This window comes from Dendropsophus ebraccatus, chromosome 1, assembly GCF_027789765.1.
Source record: "Dendropsophus ebraccatus isolate aDenEbr1 chromosome 1, aDenEbr1.pat, whole genome shotgun sequence".
Taxonomy (NCBI): Eukaryota; Metazoa; Chordata; class Amphibia; order Anura; family Hylidae; genus Dendropsophus; species Dendropsophus ebraccatus.
The window spans coordinates 105,748,538-105,770,764 of record NC_091454.1 but is presented as its reverse complement, the minus strand read 5'-3'; the positions used below and the strand labels follow the sequence as shown (position 1 = coordinate 105,770,764).

Genomic DNA, 22,227 nt, shown 5'->3' with positions numbered 1-22,227 from the left:
GTTCTGTCTTCAATAGGAGACAAAAAATGGTTAGGAGGTAAAGCCCTGCTCCTTTGCTGTGATGTAATATGATCACAGCATTAAATGGGCTGAATGACAGATGCTGCACCTGTCAGGTGTCCGATCAGAACCCCCATAATGTTACTACCCAGAGGTCTCTGCTTACCCTCGGTCACTGCTGAAGTGTCTCTGCTGAGATCTAATGATTTACACCTATAAATTCTGAATTCTACAGTAAACAAACAGTACCCCAAAAGGAAAAGGGGATCCCCGAATGGTCCTTACTCATAGAACTAAACACCTATAAACCCATCCGGTGTGAATGTAAAAAGAAATTTTTTTGAAATGAAAATTCACTGATATATACAAAAAACTTTATTGGAAATCATTGCAAAAGTAAAAAAGGAAAAGGGAAAAAAGGAAAATAAAAACTAAGACCTGGGAGGTGGGAGACCATACAGGAGGACAGGTATATGTTACAAATAAAGTGCAAGTGCAGATATTAGGTACAGATAACATAGCTCATTGCAGCCAGGTTGTAAACAGTAACATAAAGTGCAAGTACTAAAATATATACCAAACCAGGCAGACAAATAAAGATAAAAATTAAAATTAACCTCTGGTCCTTTTGGCAGAATATCTTTAATTGTGTCTTTTCCAGGAGCTGCAGAAATTCTTGGGGAATAAGCTTTTGTTTGTGCAAATTTATTTCACGTTTACCTGTATCATTCATTTCTAGGTTTAAAGGGAATCTGACAGCACCTGCGCCCTACTTAAGGTGCTAACAGTGTGCTGTAGTTGGCAGTCCCCTAATGAGCATGGTACCTTTTAGTAATTTGTCCGTGGACTGGATTATGCACATCTCTGTTCTCCTACTATAATGAAGAGTCAATGAGTTGTGGTTCGCCGTTTATGCTGCACTCTGGCACACCTCACCACTGCTTCCCCCTCCTTCTTCTTCATAAACAATCAATGCTGCCTGGCCTTCTTCCTGCTAAACTGTCAGTCAGTATCTGCCAACAGAACACTGATCTCCAATCAGATATAGTTGAATCTCATAGTCTGTGTTGTAGCTGTGGTCTACGGTTAAATCTCCTGTCTATGGAAATGGAATATAGTTTTTTATTTATTTATTTTCTCATTTTTAAAAGTGCAAAGAATTCCCAATCAGGTCCAGGTTAGTTTTTAAATGTGAAAACTTTTGTTGTCAATTTGTAAATTTTAAAAAAGAATAACAGAGAACAACATAAGTCAGCGTTCTAAATGAACATACGCCAAAATTAGTTTATGAGGAATACAAGTAGCTAATCCTTGATAATTCTTATCAAAGTAAGGAAACCGTTTCAGGCTGCCTGAACCCAAGTCATCAGGGTGGGGCCCAGCGGGTTCCTCCTGCTCTGCTCAAGATGCCTGATAGAAATCTCCCCATACACAAACAAAGAGAGGTTTATTAATAAAGGCTGGTGGCTGGAGAGGGTAGATACAGCTAGAGGACCGCCTGGAAAACCGGGATACAGCCATAGGCTGTATCCCAGTTTTCCAGGCGGTCCTCAGGCTGTATCCACCCTCTCCACAGAGGTGGAAGACAGTGGGAATCATTGCCGAGAGTTCAGGTTTGTACAAAACCGAACCTCGGCAGGTTCGGACCATCCCTAAATGAGAGGTTATAGGATATAAAAATATTTATTTTTGTAGATCTGATATTGATGGAAACTAGCTTAATTATGTTTTTTTGTGTTTTTTTTCTTTTATACCAAAGATATTAACCCGTTCATGAACAAGCATTTTTCTTAGTTTTTCCATTGTCACCTTCAAAGTAATCTTTTCATTTTTTAGTCAACCTACAGTATATAAGGGCTTGTTTTTTGTGGGACAAGTTGTACTTTATGTTAATACCATATTTAGGTACATAGGACTTTTTATTGCTTTCTTTTCTTTTCCTTTCCCCCCCCCGGAAAGAAGTAAATAAAGTACAGCAAGTGTAGTATTTTTTTCCGTTCACCATGTGTGATAATTAATGAGAAGTAGTATAGTTTAGGTTTATTTTTTTTATTGTTATTTTTTATATATTTCAATATAATTATATTTTCAAAAACTTTTTTTTACTTTTTTTTTCTTTTTTTAGTCCCACAAAGGGATTTTGAAATGCAATCTTCAGATCGCTAATATAATACACTGTACTTCTACTATATTACTATATATACTACTATCCTGGCAACATAATGTTGGAAGGCACAGTAGAAGGGAATGAGGAGGCACAAACATACAACATACCTAGTGGCCTTCATTAGGTCCCCTACTGCAGGGCCGTATTTACCATTAGGCACCCGTGGTCCGGTGCCTAGGGCAGCACCTTGCAGGGGGGCAGCACCAGGGAGCAGGGGGACAGAATTTTTTTTTTTTTTTTTTTAGTTTCCCTCCTCCCATTCAGACTTGCCAGTAAATCTGGTGTCTTTTCCAGGGGGTGGGGGGTATGGTGGTATTGGTCAGGTCTGGTATCGCCAATAGGTGCGTGAAGATGGGGCGTCTTCAGGTTTAGTGCCTAGGGCAGCAGCAGCTGTTAATACAGCCCTGCCCTACTGCTATAGAAAATAATCTGAATTTCAGCAATTGCGTCACCCCAGTGCTGATGGGGGTAACAAAAATCCAGAAAACGCGTAAATGTCACAATTACGTTTTGACCAGAGCATCTAAGGGGTTAAGCTACATGGATCGGAGGTTTCTCTGTTCTTCATAGTTAGAGCCCTGCTGTCATGCAACATCCAAGTTCTTGTGATATTCTGTGCAGGAGACCAGTGCCAGGTTACTTTTGCCCCGCCAACAAAAGACGTATTGTGGTTATTAAGGGGTTCAAAGCTAAAAGCAGTGTGACTTTAATGCTTTGTCTCTGGTTTTGTTCTCATTTTTGTGCATGCCAACTTTTCTTATATCTGCTTTCAGTTTTCACTGTTTTCCAATTAATGCTGATAAAAGCCATATGAGAAGATGAAAAACTGCTATGAAATAGTTCCCTTTGCAAAAGTAAACTTGTTTTAGGGCTAAACTTTTGAACGCCCAGAACAAATGAGAGATCGTTATTTTGAAAATTGACTAATATTTTCCCAGTTCCCAATAGTTGAAAATTTACTTAAGGACACTCCCAGTTCTCTAATGCATTGCTTTACTATTGTATTTGAGTGCAGTATTTCTTTCCAGACAGGTCTCCTTCTCATTTCCTGTGTATTCAGCAGGGTCAGTTTAAAATAATACACTCAATGAAAAATGTATTTTGTATTTAAATACATTAGAACTGTGCTGAACAGAATCTCCATCTATTGCGCTCATTTGTGAGCATCCATGTGTGATCTTACTGAAGAATATAATCACTGTTTAAGTTCAGAAGCATCTATGATTCATTTTGTGGAATTCCTATTGTCATTAACTATAAGTCTCAGTGTGTGACTGCACACATAATACAGGTAAGTAGTTGTGCTGCTTAGAAATTCCAGTCATATAGCACATCGGTCAGCATTTGATTGACATATCTTAATGAGTACCTGTCATGAAAAATAGTTTTTGACATGTCATCAGATATGTCATAAGCTATTGACCCCAAAGGGTCTCGCTACTGAGACCTGCTGGGATCAGGAAATATAGTCGGGGAGAGGACCTAGCAGCAGCGTCATCCACTGCCCAGCCACCTGCTCTGTCTGTCTTGGTAGTCCCTTAGACATCCATTGACAGACATAGCCATAACAGAGGTACAACCAGGGAGAGAATGACATGGCTGCTGCCATCTCTCCTTGGCTGTTTGTCCTGATCACAACGGGTGTCACCAGTGATACTTCCGATTGCCAATACTTTGAAAAAGCCAGTGAGCTGCTGGTGAAACATGTCAGGAAAGGCAGCAGTACGATTTTAGACTAGAACATGGGCTCTAATATGCGTATACAAAATCGCATCTAGGTGTCTGTACCCAGACATTTATCGTGCTCCCGAGTGGATACGACTGCGTCTTTCAACATTGCTCTAATGTGGAAGACTATTAGGAGAGAAATATTAGCAGTCAGGGGCAACCAAGGGTGTTTTGTGCTTATCGCTTGGTTGCCACGTATTGTAAAAGTCGATAGAACATTGAGTTCACTAGTCTAGCACCTACGGCCGAGGTGCTTCCATTCTGACCGTTATCTCTGCCTAAACGTACACCAACCCCTCCACCCTGGTAAGAGAGGTACGAGCCACCCATTTGTATTTTATCTTCACCACTGCACAAGTTTGTTTTAACACTTCCCATTTTTATAGCATAATTAATAAAGGTTACGTTTTAAAGCCTCCGGGCTACTCATAGGGGATTTTATTGTAATGCAACTGAATCTAGTGGCAATGTTAATTGCTGAATGAGTGTATGGTTTTTGATCATAAGTAGTCTTTAGGGTGAATTAACATGGGGCTGATTTGCACAGGTAATAGCAGCAGGTTGCAGGACAGGGTGTTTATAGGATTCTACAACTCCCATCTGCATGCTGATGAAGTTTGTCCACACAAAAAATGACCTGCAGTGAGGATGAAATTTGTGGCTTGTCAATTTCTGTTGCACATTTTCACCCCAGATTTCACCCCTTATGTATATTAGTAACTTCCTAGTTATACACCACAGTTCTACTGTATCCCACCACTGATCAGAATAGAAAGTAGTCCCTTACACACAGATCTCACTTATGCATAGTGCTGTAGGGGGTTAATTTCCCTGAATTTTCTTCTCTGTATATCCCTGTATATGTCTAAAATAAAATAGCCCCCTCTCTTTCCCTCCCTATGATCATGGAGGTCCACCAGAAGGTCGACCAAGAAATCATCAGAACAAGGGGCAACTAATAGCAGAAAAGGATATTTTAATCAATTGCTGTGGATGAAATATTCATTTTCCTTCATATTAAATTTATCTATTATGCGCAAAAACCTTGTGAGAATTTTACCCCTGATCAAGAGCTGGCAAACAGCTGCACAAAAATTGTGCACAATAAGTAACTTTTGACCAATAATCAGTCTAATAGAACTGCACTGTCTAAACTAATTCACATTCATTTAGATGCATAATTTAAAAAAAGCACGCACACACTGCTTTTAGCATGTACATTTTACTTCATAAATACGGTGAAACAGGAATTTTAACACCTTTAACTGTATATAGACTTTACTGAATAGCCTCCTTAACCCCTTCAGGACTGGGCTGGTTTTCGTTTTTTCCTCCTCATGTTAAAAAGGCCATAGCGCTTGCATTTTTCACCTATAGACCCACATGAGCCCTCATTTTTTTGTGCCACTATTTGCACATTACAATGGCAGACTTAATTTTCCCATAAACTGTGCTGTGAAATTAGGAAAAGATTATTTGTCCAGTGAAATCGAGAAAAAAATGAATTAGTTTTCATTTTGGGGGGTTTCATGTTTATGCCATTCATTCTATAGTAAAACTGACATGTTATCTATGTTTCTCAAGTTAGTATGATTACAACGATATGTAATTTATTTAACTTATTTTATCTGACTGATCTAAAACCTTTGGAAAAAAAACTAAGTGTGTTTGAAATTGCTCAGTTCCCAGCCTTATAACGCTTTTATTCTTTGGTCTATGGGGCTGTAGGAGGTGTCATTTTTTGCGCCATGATGTGTTCTTTCTATCCGTACCTAGAATGCATATACTGTATGCGACTTTTTATTACAATTTTTATAGATTTGATTAAAAAAAAAAACGCAATTTGCAGTTTGGTGGGTTTTTGCGATTACACTGTTTACCGCGTGAGATAAGGAATGTGATAAGTTAATAGTTCGGGTGGTTATGCACACGGCGATACTTAATATGTTTGTTTATTTATTTAGATTTATTTATAAAATGAGAAAAGGGGGTTGATTCAAAATTTTATTAGGGGAGGGGATTTTTTTTTATTAATAAAAACACTTTTTTTTTTTTTTTTACTTTTCCCCATCCCATTTTTTTTTACTTCTCCCATAGAGATCACTGCAGTAGACTTACAGCAATGATCGATCAGACCATTTCTGTATTAGTCTGGTCTGTAGCAGACCAGACACATCGAGTGCTGAGCTGGTTTGGTAAGGAGAATGGATCTCCCCTCCGCGATCGCGTCGCAGGAGGGAGATCCCCATACATTTAAATGCAGCTTTCAGTTTTGTCAACTGCATTTAAATGTATAATTAGCTAAAAACGGCACCCAGGATCGCGGCGGTTCAGAGGCCAGCTATGATGACCATAGGGTATATGAATGGAGTTTTTGAGATTGCCCGGGGCTATGTAAGGGTTTTAACCTGTATAGCATTTTTTGGCCATGAATCAGTCCAGTTATGTGACTTTTTTTGTATTATAATACAAAGAAACAGGCTGAGATAATGGAGCTGGGGTCTTTAAGTAATTTTGTGGTCTTTTTAAGTGGTCTTGTGTGCTTTCTCACCTTCCAGTTTGTCAGCCTTGTACCATCCTTTTGATTTTCCCAACAGAAATAGTGTCTGGTAAATTGATATAATCACCTAATTTCATTATACCAGTGGCGTAGCTACCATAGAGGCAGGGAAGGCGGTTGCTATGGGGCCTGTAGAGGGAGGGGGCCCGGGGAAGATAAGAGCCTCCTGTGTCCTTTTGCTTAACCCCTTTTGTACTGCAGTGTATAAGTGACCCAGTGTTCTCTTACATGCTGCAACACAAAAAAGGGTTAATACAGAAGACAATTAGCTCTCTCCCTCACTACTCTGATAACCTCTGTTCTCTGAGCTCCTGCAGAGGTCAGGGGTTATCAGTGCAGGAGTAGTGAAGGAGAGAGCTAATTGTCTTCTGTAATAACCCTTTTTTGTGTTGCAGCATGTAAGAGAACATTGGGTCACTTACACATTGCAGTAAATAAGGGGTTAAGCAAAAGGTAGTGTGCTCCTGAACCTATGTATATAACCATGAGGCTCCCAATAGGCTGCTATAATTACAATGGATGGACAGAACAAGTAGACATTGGCATTCTGCCTCTGACAACAAGAGAAATTTTTTTGGACCACATCACCGAAAAAAAATAAATAAATAAATATATATATATATATTTTATAGTGTGTAGGGAAGGGGGGCCCCATACAGTTTTTTGCTATGGGGCCCCATGAATCCTGGCTACGCCCCTGCATTATACATTATGTTAAAAACGCCTCTTAAAAAGATAAATTATCCCTTAGTGCACGCTGTGTATCCATGCTTCATCCACCATTTAAATCATAAGAAGGAATAAATGTGCATTTACCTTTTTCTTTTGGGATTTCCATAGTCTTAGGCTATTTTTTGTCAAGATAGTCTGCAGTTTTTCATGATAAACACCCCATCAACTTTTTTTTTTTTTCTATTTTTTAAAACTGTTATCTTGATTCTGTAGCTCAGTCTGATTCAATACCCATGTTATGGACATTGATACTCATGTTTACATTGTTTTTGTATTATTTTCAATCATATCTCAGGATTGTGCCAATTACCATTCATTATATCATAACTGAAAGGAGAGAAAGAAGAAAAAAAACTTGTTTGGGGCATTTAAATTTATGTTGCGTTATATCCACAGGGGATGTGTGTTTTTGTTGTGTAAATTATCATTATACTCACCAATGAGTTTACTCTAATCATCGAGCTAATCGCCATTTATCATACATACATCCAGTGTCTACAAATCCAACGGGAGATCATATATACTTATATTAAACTTATAAAATAAGAGACTTGTGTTGATCAGATAATGCACATAATCATGATTGTTATTTCATATAGAGTCATGAAGTGGTCAGTGGAATGCATTAGATATATGGGAAATTGATGGAACGCATAACTGTGATCGCTATATGGTACAGTTGCGCCTAAGTAGCTCATGAAACACACTCTCATTGCTCTGGGTATTCTTAGTTCTTGGTAAGTGTTGAATATACTTCCGGACATACGCAGAACATGGAACGCACGCCCGCAACCACCATGTTGAGACTGAGATCCATTCCCAGTTAACCCGAAAGGTAGCTTCTATTATGTTTGAATTCCGGTATATAGGATATGAGAGACATGGAATCAATATCAATATGTCAATGCCCCCGACAAAGTCACCTGCGGACGATACACTTGAAGTCTGTTGTGGAGTTGTTAGGCAGATTCCAAATTTGAATTGAGATATGTATGTAGAGATTCTTTTCATTTTGCTTATAACATGGACTCTGCAGTGATTTATTCATGCACAGAACTCTCTGGTGTAAATATGTATATTTTTAATATACCCTTTGGCTCTTAACACTTAGTTGTTTTTTAAGTGTATTTAAATGTTGTGTTTTTATTTTTTTCATATGCTAAATAAATTGATTATAATTTGTTACAATTGTGGGTGGATGATATATGTGTCCTTGCTTTTTCTTTTTTGGTGGAGTTTCAATTCTGACCCCTATAACTTTTTTTTCCATCAGTAGGGCTGTTGAGGGTAGTTGTTATTTTTTTTGTTCCAAGACCAATGGTAAATAGTACCACTTTGGTGTAGAAGGGATTTTTATTTATTTATTTTTCTAAAATATAATGTGACACAAAGTCAGCAATTCAGGCATTTTAATTTTCCACTTTTGTTGTTCTCCGTGCAGGATAAATACCTTTATATTTTAATAGATCAGACAATTATGCAAGCAGCAATACCGAATATGCTTTTTATTTGTAAAATAGGAAAAGGGGGGTAATTAGAATTTTTAGTGGAAGAGAAGCAGAGGCAGCAGGATGCTGCTATCTTCTATGGAGTGCCCAGATGATCTAGAGATCACCCAGACAGCCCCCCCCCCCTCACTTACCGGCTCACTGCTGACGCATGTAATAGCGCCAGCAGCGAGCGGGAAATGAGTAACAAGCGAGCACTGACAGGGGCTTTAGGGGGTAATAGGGGCTTTAGTATTAGATCTACAGCTATCAAAGAAACTAGTCGGGATCACCGCACCCCCATGCTGATGCATAGCGCTCTCCATCCATGCTGCAAGTGGCATCAGTGGGCTTCAGTGATGTTCAATGCTTGATTCACACTAAGCAAAAATGATGGCCGCCAACAATTTTTGCAACATCACGGGGAGCGCTATGCATCAGCCATTGTTACCTTTGATAGTGGTGGTGTTACATTGTGGGCAACTGTGTCTGTCAATACAGAACTGGCCTAATTTCTTCTTCATGGATGACAAGGCTCCAGTTCATTAAGGAATGGCTGCTGAAGACTGGAGGACCTTATATGGAGTGGCCTACAGACTTGAATCCCATAAAAAAAATATGGAATCAGTGGCCATATAGAGGCTTCTAACTCTATACCCCAGAACCTCAATGACCCGAGGGCTGCCCTTTAAGAAGAGTGGGATACCATTCCACAGCAGACAATAAGTCAACTAGTGAACAGCATAATACATTGTTGTCAGGTTGTAAGTGATGCCCAAGGGCAAATGACAAGTTATTGAGACATTGACATTTTTGTTGGGGTGTGCCCACCACCAATGTTGGCTTATGTTTCAATAAATTGTTTGAGATAAGGAATTCACTGCACAATTCAGCTTAAATGCCCTACTTTCATGTTATAGTATCACTGTAGTGTAAACTTTTTACAATTTCCATACATTTCACCCGCAAGATCCCTAACTGATAAATGATTTTTTCTTATAAATATGCTTTCTAGTGACCAGATGATAGAGAATGCATGATGTCAATATGTCTGCCATCAATATTAAGGAATGTAGTGTGATTGTGCAACCAAAGACAAGGGAATGTTCCTACCACGCTATCAATTGTTTCTGTGTTTCTACATATCTTGTAGGGAGCAACAGATAATGGTGCTACATTATAGATCTTCCTTTTAAAGTAGTAGCCACATAATTTTCTATATGTTTGCCTTCTTTTCCAAGAGCACCTACATAACAGCAGCATATACTACTTCATATAATGCAATGTTTAATAAAATGGGATTTATACCATGTGTGGTAATGCAGTTAAAGTTAAAGCAATATACTGGTCTAAATCAAAGACATTTCTGCTACAAATCTGCCATGTGAACATACCGTAATGCTGTCTGTCACTCAGATGTTCTAAGAAATGTACACAACATGTTATGAGTGTCATATGCAGTGACTCCACAGGTACAGTAGATTCCAAATATAAAATTTTATTCTACAAAGATCACTTTGTTAAACATTATGGCATGAAAATGGTTACAAATCAGTAAGTAGTAAATGCTCCTCTGGCAGCTATAGAAGCCGAAAAACGGCATGGCATTGAATCAATTAGGTTACCACTTGCGGTAGGCCATGCCATAATGTTTGCAACTGGGCAGTTAAAGGAGAAGTCCGGCGAAAATTTTTATTAAAGTATTGTATTGTCCCCCAAAAGTTATACAAATCACCAATGTATGGGAAATGCACATAAAGTGCTTTTTTCCCTGCACTTACTACTGCATCAAAGCTTTACTTCCTGGATAAAATGGTGATGTCACGACCCAACTCCCAGAGCTGTGCGGGCTGTGGCTGCTGGAGAGGATGATGGCAGAGGGATGCTCAGTGTCCTGTGTCCCTCAGTGTCCCTCTGCCATCATCCTTTCCAGCAGCCACGGCTTGCACAGCTCTGGGTGTCGGGTCGTGACATCACCATGTTATCCAGGAAGTGAAGCCTTGATGCAGTAGTAAATGCCGGGAACAAAGCACTTTATGTGCATTTCCTGTAAATAGTGTATATTGAGGATTTGTATAACTTTTGGGGGGAAATACAATACTTAAATAAAATTTTTCACCTGACCTCTTTTAATTCACCAGTATTCCAGGACAGCTGCAGTTGCCTTCCAAACACATCCTAGATGTGCTCCACTGGCGAGAGGTCTGATGACCTGACAGGTCATGGGAGTATGTCATATCCTTGAAGACATTGTTGGAAGATTCGCGAGTATATGAACGAGCGTTGTCTTGCTGATAAATGGCACCTGGGCGACTTGATAGCATAGGCAGTACAAATCGCGTTAAAATGTTGTCCACGTAACTGTGAGCTGTCATAGTGCCTTGAAGGATGACTAGAGGTGATCGTGTGTCCCCACAAATCGCTCCCCACACTGTCACACCTTATTACTGTTCTTGCTGTATGTTGCAGACAACAAATGCTGGATCGGATCACTGGCCTGCCCACCTCCACACGCGTGTGCAGTGGTCATCAGAACTAAAACTTACTTGGGATTCATTCACGCCTCCAGTTGGTCACACTCCAGCTTGCCTGAGCTCAGCAAAAATCCATTCGACACTGCCTATAATGTGGGCTCAGTGGTAGGCGTCTTAATGGACGTCGGCTCCTTATACCAGCGCCGGCCAGTCGTCTCCGAATGGTTTCCCTAGATACCTTCAGATGCTTGGAAGGTGGTAAATGGTGTTGAATTAATGCTAGTGACGTGGTTGCTCTAATGATTGCGTTATTCTCATGCTCATTTGTGTTTCTAGGATGTCCTGACCGTCTGGGATGGTAGACTCTCCCTTCCGTGATTAATTGTTGCCAACACGGAGCAACTACCATATCTGATCTCTACTCACAATACCGTTCATCCAGGTTGACAGATTTGATTAAATAGCACTACTGTGCGAGCACTCATTAAACTCTCCCAGCTGCGCATCTCATTGGCGTCAAAATTTTAATCATTGTTATATCTCTTACCAGAATACATTCATGCCGAGTTTCGTGATTGTGGCTTGATTTCTTCTGGGTGCAAATATTTTTTGGGGATCGTGTATTTGAAATTTCAGACAAGCATCAGCCTATTGACAGCTCACAATGTATTTTATGTTCCGTGGGCAGACAGAAGTTGTCTGTAGTCCTGGCTTCTCATTAAACCAGCAAATGCCTTTAGACTCAGGTAATACTGAATCATTCCAAAGCCTGAAAATCTTTCACTTTTTCTCACATTTTAAAAACTTTACAATGTTACTTATTTGAATGCCACATAGTTTATTAACTCAGCAGAATCCCCAGATAGATCTAAAATGTCACCTTTCCAAACACCTTTCATAAACTGCTGTAATATTTTTCAAATTGAAAGCTCTTAACACTTGTGCAATTTTTCCAATATAAATCATTTTGCAATATTCATCAGGTGTTGAATTTAAAGCAAATGTAATGATGTGAATGAAGAACGTTTTACGGACACAGACCTCATCCCCAATACTCGGTCTTGCCAACATTTTCATATCCTTCAATTGCTCACAGAGTTTAAGATGAAATCTTCCATCATTTTACCTTTTTAGAACGATGAGTCATTTTATGACCAAGTCTGTTTATAGTAATTGATGTCTAGCAGATTGCTTCACCACAGAACGTCCTTCCCAAGAGGAAGGTAGGAGGGAGGGCAGCCATACCAGTTTTGTATATGGAGCACTGAATAACACACAACATAAAAGTGTTATTGGCTATGAAACATCCGTAAGGATATCCTTCAAAAATGATGTTCCTGCACCAATGTGATGCATAATGTTGTCTGTGGGTGCTAAGTTTCCAAACCTTAGGCCTCATTCACACGTCTTTTTCAGACATTTTCAGAATATATAACAAAAATCTAAGACATAGTGGAAAGTACAACAATTAAACCATACAATCAAACAATGGTATAAGGCCGAAAACATACGCAAGGTAGTAAATCTGTAGATGTACTTTCATGGCCAAGATATGACTGCTAGCAGCGATGAGATGGCAATGAAATCAAGGCAAATTAACATAAAATATGACCAAAGACAAGATTAGGAGAGGGGGAGGAGAGTAAGGGAGGGAGTTGGGTAAAAGAGTATGATACTGGTGCACAGGTGGTGAAGTAGCGAGTTTATCTCGGTACATCTCTTTAAATTGCAGTCTACGAATAGAGGAAGGGGAGGAAATTGGAATAAAGATATTTATTGAGTCAGGGAATTGGCACGTTTATAGATCCAGGGTGCCCATAAGGATTGGAAAGAGGGGTGAGTATAAGTGGTCCAACTTGTAAGTTCTTCCAGTCAGCAGATTTCATTTATTTTATTGATCCATTGGCGACGTGTAGGTGGAAATTTTTGTAACCATAACTTGGGAACCAGAAGCTTCGCAGCAGTGAGCAGGTGTGTGAAAAGAGAGTACAGATGTAGCCATGGTTAACATGATCCCTGACGCAACAATTGTGTCCGGAAGCTATGTAAAGTCCATTAGAACAACGAGTTAAATACATCAATGTGATCAAGTTAACACAGGCTACATGTGCATTTAGACCGTTGGTAGTCTTTTGTATAAATGGAAAGCGCTATAAGTTCAAGCGATTGCATTCACTATGGTCTCAACATCTCTCCAAAATGAACCAAGAACTGGGCCGTCCCACCATATGTGGGGAAAAGTGCCAGTTTCATTTTCACATCTCCAGCATGGGTCAGAAAGACAGAGGTAGTCTGGAGTCTTGTACCAGCATAAGTAATTTGTAATTATTCTCCTGAATCTAAATGCATCTCGAAAATCTGTGGACATTTTTCAATACTAAATTTCATTCTGAATCTAGTAAGGGGGGGGGGGTGTTCTGTTGTGCTAACTCTTTTATATGAGGGTGGTGTAAGAGATCAGGGCTGTGAAGAGACACACTCTAAAGACCAACAGATGTTCCAACCAGTACAGCTTCCTGGTCACCTTATTTTTAGGTAAAGAAAAGTTTTAGTAGAGTGTATAGAATTTAGGTGCAAAGAGTTCAATTGCTAGGAGGGCATCAGAGACTGGACTACAGAAGGAGACAGGACAGTGTTATGTTTTATCAAGTCAGATTTTGATTTGTGTGGAGGTGGTCTCAAACAGTATCTTTACATGTCCCTCTAGGGTCTAGAAAAACTGGTAGAGATGATGGCATCAGGGGGGATGGGAGAAGTGGCTGTGCACATTGCCCAGAATAGTGCAGCCAAACCATTTGTATGCCCTTTAAAGAGGGTTAAGTATAGATAATAAGGTGTGCTTGTTCGGGGCCCACAGTAATTGGGTCTATTCCTGTCCCTGCAGCAGACTACAGCCTGGAACAATGTCAGTCTATCTCTGTGGACTACTAATGCATATAATCTACATACATCTGGTAGTACATCCATATGTTTTTGAGGTCTATATTTTGTGTCCACATTAATAAAAAAAAAAAAAAAGTTTGTAGTATACATCATCTAATTAGTTTTTTTTAAAAAAAAATATACTAGCTTTCTGCACCACTATAACAGATCATATGATTGCTTGGAAGCCATTTTCTCTTGCCATTTGCAGCTATTTCCTGGTGAAATAGGGTGCCAGGAGGAGCTGCAACAGTGATGTTACAATTTGCGGATCTGCAAAAAAAGGGATGCCACAGATTCTCAATCTGCAAGAAAAGGATCCCATTGACTTCTATTGGTGTGTCAGTGCCACAATTGTCCGCACCAGGACATGTATTTTGAGGCATGGATCACGGCTCTGCAAATATTACTGATGTGTAAATGAAGCCATAGAAACAAATGTGTTCTAAATTCATCCACAGTTGCGGACATCATGGCTGTATGGCTTCTGAGCACAGGCCTCAGTAAATATGAAATGCAGACATTTACAGTATGAGCTCCTTTGCCTGCTGTAGCAATGAAGACTGTCCATTATTTATAGTTCCATACCTATTATAAATCCATGCTTTCATTATTAAAGGGTTATTATAGCCACTGAAAAGGTGAAAAATTGTAGACCGGGGGAGGTCAAGCTTTTGGGAGCCAGTCGGCCAGGATGGGGTTCCTCGCTTTCCTCTGACTGCAGTGTGAATGGAGCAGTCATCGTGCATGCATCCCGCTGTTTCATTCAAAGTGTATGGCAATGCTGGGATAGACCAAGTACCACTGGTCTATTATTTATAGGCTGTCTAATGGATAGATGATAAATACTTCTATCAGGAACACTTCTTTAATCTCTGTACCATCTATTTTATTTTTAAAAAAAGCACTCTTTAAGAGAAAGGGTATCCAAATATATTAGTGATTTAAAGGGGTTATCCAGTGCTACAAAAACATGGCCACTTTCTTTCAGAGACAACAAACCACCAGTGCAGAGGTAAGCACAGAAATGGGTACAGGTTTGTTAGAATTTGCTGTTGCAATATGCACCTGTTGCACAGATGGGTTCCACTATATAGACATCCATATGTAGAGACACACATAGGGGCACATTAAACAAGACCGGTGTATTTCAATGTAGTGCTTTTAATCTTTATGCAGTTATTGAAGACACCGTGGATGCCCTCTAAATTTCATATGAAGGGGATTAGCTGGTGGAGGTCCAAGACCAATATCCCCTTTATTTCTAGCTCTGACCAGACAAACATTTCTTCTAGAGTAAAGAAATAAATTGGATCGGGATGAAGTCAGATACAAATTAGGACTTTGAGTCATACTAGCATGGGGTAAAGCTCAGTAAAGTGCAGCCCTAAGTGGAGCCATGCTGTATATTTGCTAACTTCCTTACAAATCTGGCCTTGGTTTGTAAGGTAATAAGTTCCTTATGTTAAGTGACAAATGAAATGGTTAATCGGCTTTATATGTTCTATTTTAAAATACTATGTAAATCTGACAAGTGAATGGTCTCTTATCACCTTTAAATAGGAATGAGATTAAACATTGTACTGGCCATAATCAAAACTGAGAGAAGCACATGTTCTAGATTTACTGATGATAGATGAATGATACCTGGGTGATATCTACAAAGCGCAAGGTATCAAGTATCCGCATCTTCTCAGGCAAATGTTACAATGTTCAGGAAGGCTCACTATGAAATGTGCAATCAATTATAGCTATAGTAGATTTCTGCATTGTTAAGTGTCAACGTTTGCCAGAATGCCAGAATTGCTGTTTCTTGATAAGGTGAAGAAAGCTTTATTGTATTGTAGTAACTCAACAGCAATATGTGAGCTAGAATGAAGGCTAAATCATCTGATATTCATCCCATCCTCTTTACACAGTGGAGGCAGCCATTTGAGAGTTAATTCTGTTTGACGTCACTGAAGGACTGAACCACTACTTACATTAGTAACGTCTCAAGTTTCCGCTTAACTGCTTTATAACAGTCATGAGCAACACTTCAAGAAAACTCCAGCAGCACTAGCTTTATCCATCTTTGCCATAGTCTGCACAGTGCCCTGTATAGCATCAAAAACAATAATTTTTCTATCAAGTAAATGACTCCTCCACAATGTCTGTACACACTTCACATAGTACCGATTTATAAGCCAGTATATTATTTATCCCCAAGATAAAATCATAGTCATACATGTGCCATTACTATTTTTCTTCTTTAACATCAATTGGAAAAATCCTATTACAAAAATACACATGTAAAAACATAGGGCGAGATTTATCAAACTGTGTTATAGTACAATTCTCTTTGTTGCCTACCAATGACAGCTTAGTTTTCATTTCTCCCCTTACAACTATACTTCTAGGAGAGAGAATACAGGAGGAGGAGTGTATATATATACCTTCAAGTGGCAAAATTAGGCCACTTTCATATAGCAGAATTTTGGTCAGTATTTTGTATCAGTATTTATAGCCCAAACCAAAAGTGAAACGGGAGCAAAGTAAATGTGTTATAGGAAAATCTGCAATTCAGCGGTATTCTGGACCCACTCCTTTGTACTTACAAATGCTAATACAAAATACTGACCAAAATGCTGTGTAAACAGGGGCATAACTACCACCGTACCACCGCGTCTGCTGTGGATCTCGTGGCATCAGGGGATTTGTGGCCTGCTTCTGCAACACACTGGGCCTCCTGAGCCATAATCATTTGCAGCACCTGTTGGCAGAGCGGTCCTTCAGGGTGCTGCAAATGTCCCTCTAACTGCAAGCCCTTCTAACCAGCACTTTAACGTTAAAGGTTATGACTACACTTGACAGATTTGTAGTCGGGGGGCCCAGTTACTGATTATTATATCAGCCTTGATATAGAGGCAATGAAACCCTGCAGCAATACGTTTTGTATAATAAATGCATGGTTTAAACTTTTACTAGTATAGAAGCTTTTCCACATGCTCATTGACAGCTTTATAACCTAATATTTCTTTTCATGATTTAGGCTCCTTTGGAACAGCTGGCAGAGTCTGTAACCAATCATCACGTGGCATGGACAGCTGTGAGATTATGTGTTGTGGACGAGGCTATGATACTGCCCGCATTGCGAAAATGGTAAAGTGTGAATGTAAGTTTCACTGGTGCTGTGCAGTGCGATGCAAAGACTGTCTAGAAACTATGGATGTGCACACATGTAAAGCAGCCAAAGATGCTGGGTGGAGCAAGAAAACATAAGGCTACATCCTCCAACATTACTGACGACATTGTGTACCAGAAAATGTATCTTCATGACAAGCAGTGTGGAATTAAAGGGGTTTCTATGCTTTATTAAATTATAATAAGTTATGTTGTAAATGAAGTATTTTGGATGCCAGTATTCATGGTGATATCTATTTGTGCTGTGGAGATATTTGGGATGTATAATTTACAGCAGAGTGTTGTATTTTTTGTTATCTATTTTGTGTGTGTGTTAGTATAAAGCACAGTACTATATGCTATTACTTTACAATATGACAGTATGTATTATAGTCTGACATCTTAGGCCGCAGAAAAGAATGCTCTACTAGTGTCCACCGTGTATTCTGTTGTCAGTAACGTGTGCACACCATCTGACGTGACAATATGTACATCACTAGGACGTGATTTAATCAGCAATGTTCAGGACCTTACCGGAATCTCTGTAACTTCTCTAAACACATGAATAAAATAGTTTTTGAAGTGTGTAATAGTGCAGAAATAAAATAGGTGAAGTAATAAAAGTGATTATTTCTTCCCTATCTTCTGTGTATGAGACAAAGTATCACTGTGCAATACTAATGTAGTTATTTCCTGTGTTTCATTTTCTCTCAATAGCAAGATTTTGTGTTTCTGCTTTTTATATGGTCTTTTATTTAACTCCTTAAAGCAAAACCCCAAACCATTGGTTTGTTATGTAGCTTTAACAAATCTATGGATGGATTGCTGGATCCATTGCAAGATGAGAGAAGCGCTGCAGACCTAGGGCATGGAGGCCCCGCCTCATTGACTCTGTGCTGCCTGATTGTGTAAAGTGCAAACTACAATTTCTCCAGATATGCTATTTCAGTGCACCATATGTTGTGCCTAGCTTATTGCCGACCCAATACATGTAAAGTAAGGCCGTTTTGAAAATGAATCCGTAAATGCAGTTCTTGGGGATGTATGCTTTGGTATACTTGGGGCATAAAGTATTAATCTTTGGCCAGGTTCTACTTCCTATTTTGGCCTCCTGGATGAGGTCTTCTAAGAGCTGTGACTCTCTGTGTAAACGCACCATTAGGTTATGTTCACACTACGTAAAAAAACACAGCTTTTTTATGTTTTTTATGTAGTGTGAAACCGGCCTTAGGGTGGGTTCATACTACTGAATTCTCGCGGATAATGTCCGCGGAATTCCGCAGTATGTCTGCACGCCTTTCCGCCGGCTCCATAGACACCATTCCATGGGCCGGCGAATTCCACTATCCGCCGAAAGAAGTGACATTGTCCGCGAGAATTCCGTAGTATGAACCCACCCTTAGGCTGCAATCACCAGGGCACTGAAATGCACTGGCCATGCCACTATGACACTTCAGAACAACAATAAAAAGCATTACTGCAGCCTCATACTGCTACAATAAAGGTATGGATAGTTTCCCTTCTTACATAGTTATGTATTACTTATCAGATGCTGTTTGTCTTGCAGGAAGTGTTGGTCTTGTTCCAGTCTGACTACCCTGCTCTGTCTGTGACAGGAATTGTCCAGAGCAAGATAGGTTTACTATGGGGATTTGCGACTGCTTTCAGAGGTCACTGTGTGACACTGGAAGAAAAACTCCACTTCCTGCAGGACATAGAGCAGCTGATAAGTACCGGAAGGCTTGGGATTTTTAAGTACAATTTACAAATCTGTATAACTTCCTGAGACAAGTTAATTCAAATGAAATACAGTAAAAAAAAAAAAAAATAATAGGCATTTCTACAGCTTTTGCTGAGATGAAATCTTACTGCAAATGCATGATAGTAGTGGTATCCTATTTCAGCAAGAGATTGGCTGTGTGTGTAGTTCTGCTCTACCCACATTTCAGAATCAGGCAAAAGTAGTTGACTGCCATCCAGGAATGAAAAAAAAAAAAAAAAACTAGCCTAGTGCGCACCCCCCAAAACTCCCCAGGAGACAAATCATGTGACCACTATCTCACATCCAGTTTGTTTGTTGAGTAGACCTGTCAAACTGTTCAGGTACGACAATGTTACCTGAACGTTTGGCATTTTATTCCCCATGTCTTCAAAAGTTGGATGCCGCCCTAGGAAGTCTTGGAAAACGTGGATACAGCTGTTTGGAGAAAGCTGCCAAACCTGAACAGTTTGGCAGGTCCGCCTAACATTATTGCAGAGCACAGTCTGAGCAGACACGGTGGAAGGGAGGCTGGGAGGGGACAGGGCATGAGCTCGTGGGGGTTGGAGTAACAGGATGTTCTGGGCATGCAGCACAAAGACTACTGGGAAATGTAGTCTGATGGCAGTGCAGGTGAGGAGGAATAGCAAAAGATATGGAGCAGGCAGATAACTGCATCAGAGGCGTGGGACTAAAACAACATGAAAAATGTCAGTGGTAAGATGGGTAATAACCTCACATTGTTTAGATTTTTTTTTTTTATTCCACTGCCAATTGTTCCTTTTTAAAAGGGGTACTCCAACAGGGGGGGGTGTGGCGGCTGAGGGAAAAGACGTCCTCTCTCCTCCCCGGTTCCAGCATCGCGGCGCTCCGGTGTCGGTCGCTTCCTGGTGTCTGACGTGGGCCGAGACGTGACGTCTCAGGTCTGCCCAGCCAGTCAGTGACATAGGCGGCATCCGTTCAAGTCCGCTCAGATCCCGCCTCTGTTACTGACAGGCTGAGCGGACCTGATATATATCGTCTCGGGCCCGCCTCAGACACCAGGAAGTGGCCAGGAACCGGAATGCCGCAATGCGGGAACCGCCGCTGTAACCGGGGAGGTGAGTGGACGTCTTTTCCCTCAGCCACCTCCTCCCCGGTCCCAGCAAAAAAGTGCCCCCCCTGCTGGAGTACCCCTTTAAAGAAGGATGTATAACATCTGCTTCCTGCTGGATCTGCTTAAAACCTGCCATGTGGCCCGACTCTTCGGGTCTGTGACCATCCATCGGTGCGAGAGCGGCTATTGCCCCAGTGCTCCCTCATGACGCCGATACTCGGCCACCCGGACTTTCACTGACCCGGTGTTCCGGAGATGGATTTCTCACAAATTTTTTAGGGTCCTGCACTTTGTGACGGACTCCTCTTGGCTGTCTGCGGAAGCACTCGGGACGATCCCGGACCTCCCCCCGCTAGGGGTATGGAGATGCTCTCAGCTACGATATTATCTACTCTCCCTTCCCTCAGCCGCCCAATTTACTTCCTCCAAAACCTACTTTGAATCTCTCTGTGATGGCCCCGAAGCTATCCGTCACTCTCTGTCACTAATCTACGCTGACTTGACGACTCCCCCTGATCAAGATCCACCGACTTTCCTCCTAAAGTGGGAGGATTTACAGCTAGAACTGTCTAAGCAGCAACGGACTAACATCCTCCTCCTTGCCCACAAGACCTCGGTAAGCTCTCGCCTCCAGGAGGCAGGGTATAAAATCGTGTCCCGCTGGTACCAGGTACTGGTGAAGTTGCATGCGATTTGGCCTGAGACTGACCCGATGTGCTGACGTTGTGGCGGCGATCAGGGTACCTTCTTGCATATTTTCTGGTCGTGCCCTCTGCTGAAATCTTTCTGGGATGGTGTACAGGGGATTACCCGCCAGGTGACGGGACTCTCCACAGGTCTTACCCCCGCACTGTTTCTCCTTCATCACTGTGAGATGTCCATCAAGAAATACAAACACTCCTTACTGCCCTTCCTGGTCATTGCGGCCAGGGCCTGTGTCCCTCTGTACTGGAAACGCACTGTTCCTCCACCGATCTCGCTTTGGGTGAGAAAGGTTAATGAACTTATGAGAATGGAGGACCTCACCTCCTCTCTGCACAACACTAACTCTCGCTTCACCAAGACGTGGTTCAGTTGGCTGGAATTTCAGGGTACGGCTGACTACGCCTCTTTGCTGTCGCAGGAGATGGAGACTGATATGCCCTCCTGAGTGAATTCCGAGATGGTCCAAACTGGTGCCTGGCGGTGGCCTTGGCACCCCCCGCCCCACCCCTTCTCCCCCCTCCCTCTTTTACCTTCCCTCCCCCCCCCTCTCTCTCTCTCCCTCTCCCTTCCTCCCTTTTCCTCTCTTGTCACGCCCCCTGCCCGTTTGCCCCCCTCACCCCCGCCTCTCTATATTACTTCGCTTGCATGGGAACCCAAGTGGTCTCCCTCTTTTCTTTCCTTCTTTCTGCAGTATCTCTAGTTTTAGTATATCTACACCTTTTGAGTGGAAAAGCAGCAAGTATGGTCGGGGCCTCCGCCCTCTTGGCGCCTGTTTGGCAATTTGCTTGGGTTTGATTGTTACCTACCACATGACCTCCTTTAAGGGGTCTTTCCCATTTTTGTATACTTTGCTTTTGTATCTTCCCTAGTGCGATATATCTCATTGTCTGCATTATGTGATGTCGCGGGGTGCCTGGAGGGTGGAGGGTTCCTGTTCGCTGTCTGTACCTGCAGAAAATGTGGTTCTGTTTGATTTAAATAAAGAATTTATAAAAAAAAAAAAACTGCCATGTGCCACAGTAGCCTAGCAATGATTCCTTATCAAATCACAGTGGGTGTGACTAGAAGGTTTTTTGCTGTGTCAGTAAAGGGGCCACTAGAGGGCCCCTAAATGAAAGAAAGCGCTTTGTTTGATCAGCGATCCGCTCATCAAGTCAGTTGCCTGTCAGTGCTGCTCCGCTATCTTCCACCCCTTCCAGGATGCTGGGAAAAGTTGGATCCAGTTCTAGAAAACTTCTCGGATCCAGCTTTCCCTCAGCACCCAGGGTGGAGCGACAGGCAACAGACTTGATGACCGGATCGCTGATAAAACTTCATTTAGATGAGCAATTCGGTCATCTCTATTACCCACTTCATAGTAAAATTGGTCAGTGAACATATTAAGTGTACTCTCAGCACTAGAGATGAGCAGATTTACAGTAGTAACTTTTTTCAG

The 22,227-nt window shown here is 41.1% G+C and overlaps 1 protein-coding gene across 1 annotated transcript in view; it reads left to right on the top strand.

Annotated features, from left to right (window-relative positions):
* WNT2 (Wnt family member 2) overlaps nucleotides 1-17,772 on the top strand; it is a 63,463-nt gene extending 45,691 nt beyond the window's left edge. The window contains exon 5 of the mRNA XM_069956064.1: nucleotides 17,102-17,772. Within this exon, the coding sequence (XP_069812165.1) occupies nucleotides 17,102-17,331 (230 nt within the window). The 3' untranslated portion in view covers nucleotides 17,332-17,772. The remainder of the gene's footprint in view (nucleotides 1-17,101) is intronic.
* The last annotated feature ends 4,455 nt before the right edge of the window (nucleotides 17,773-22,227 follow it).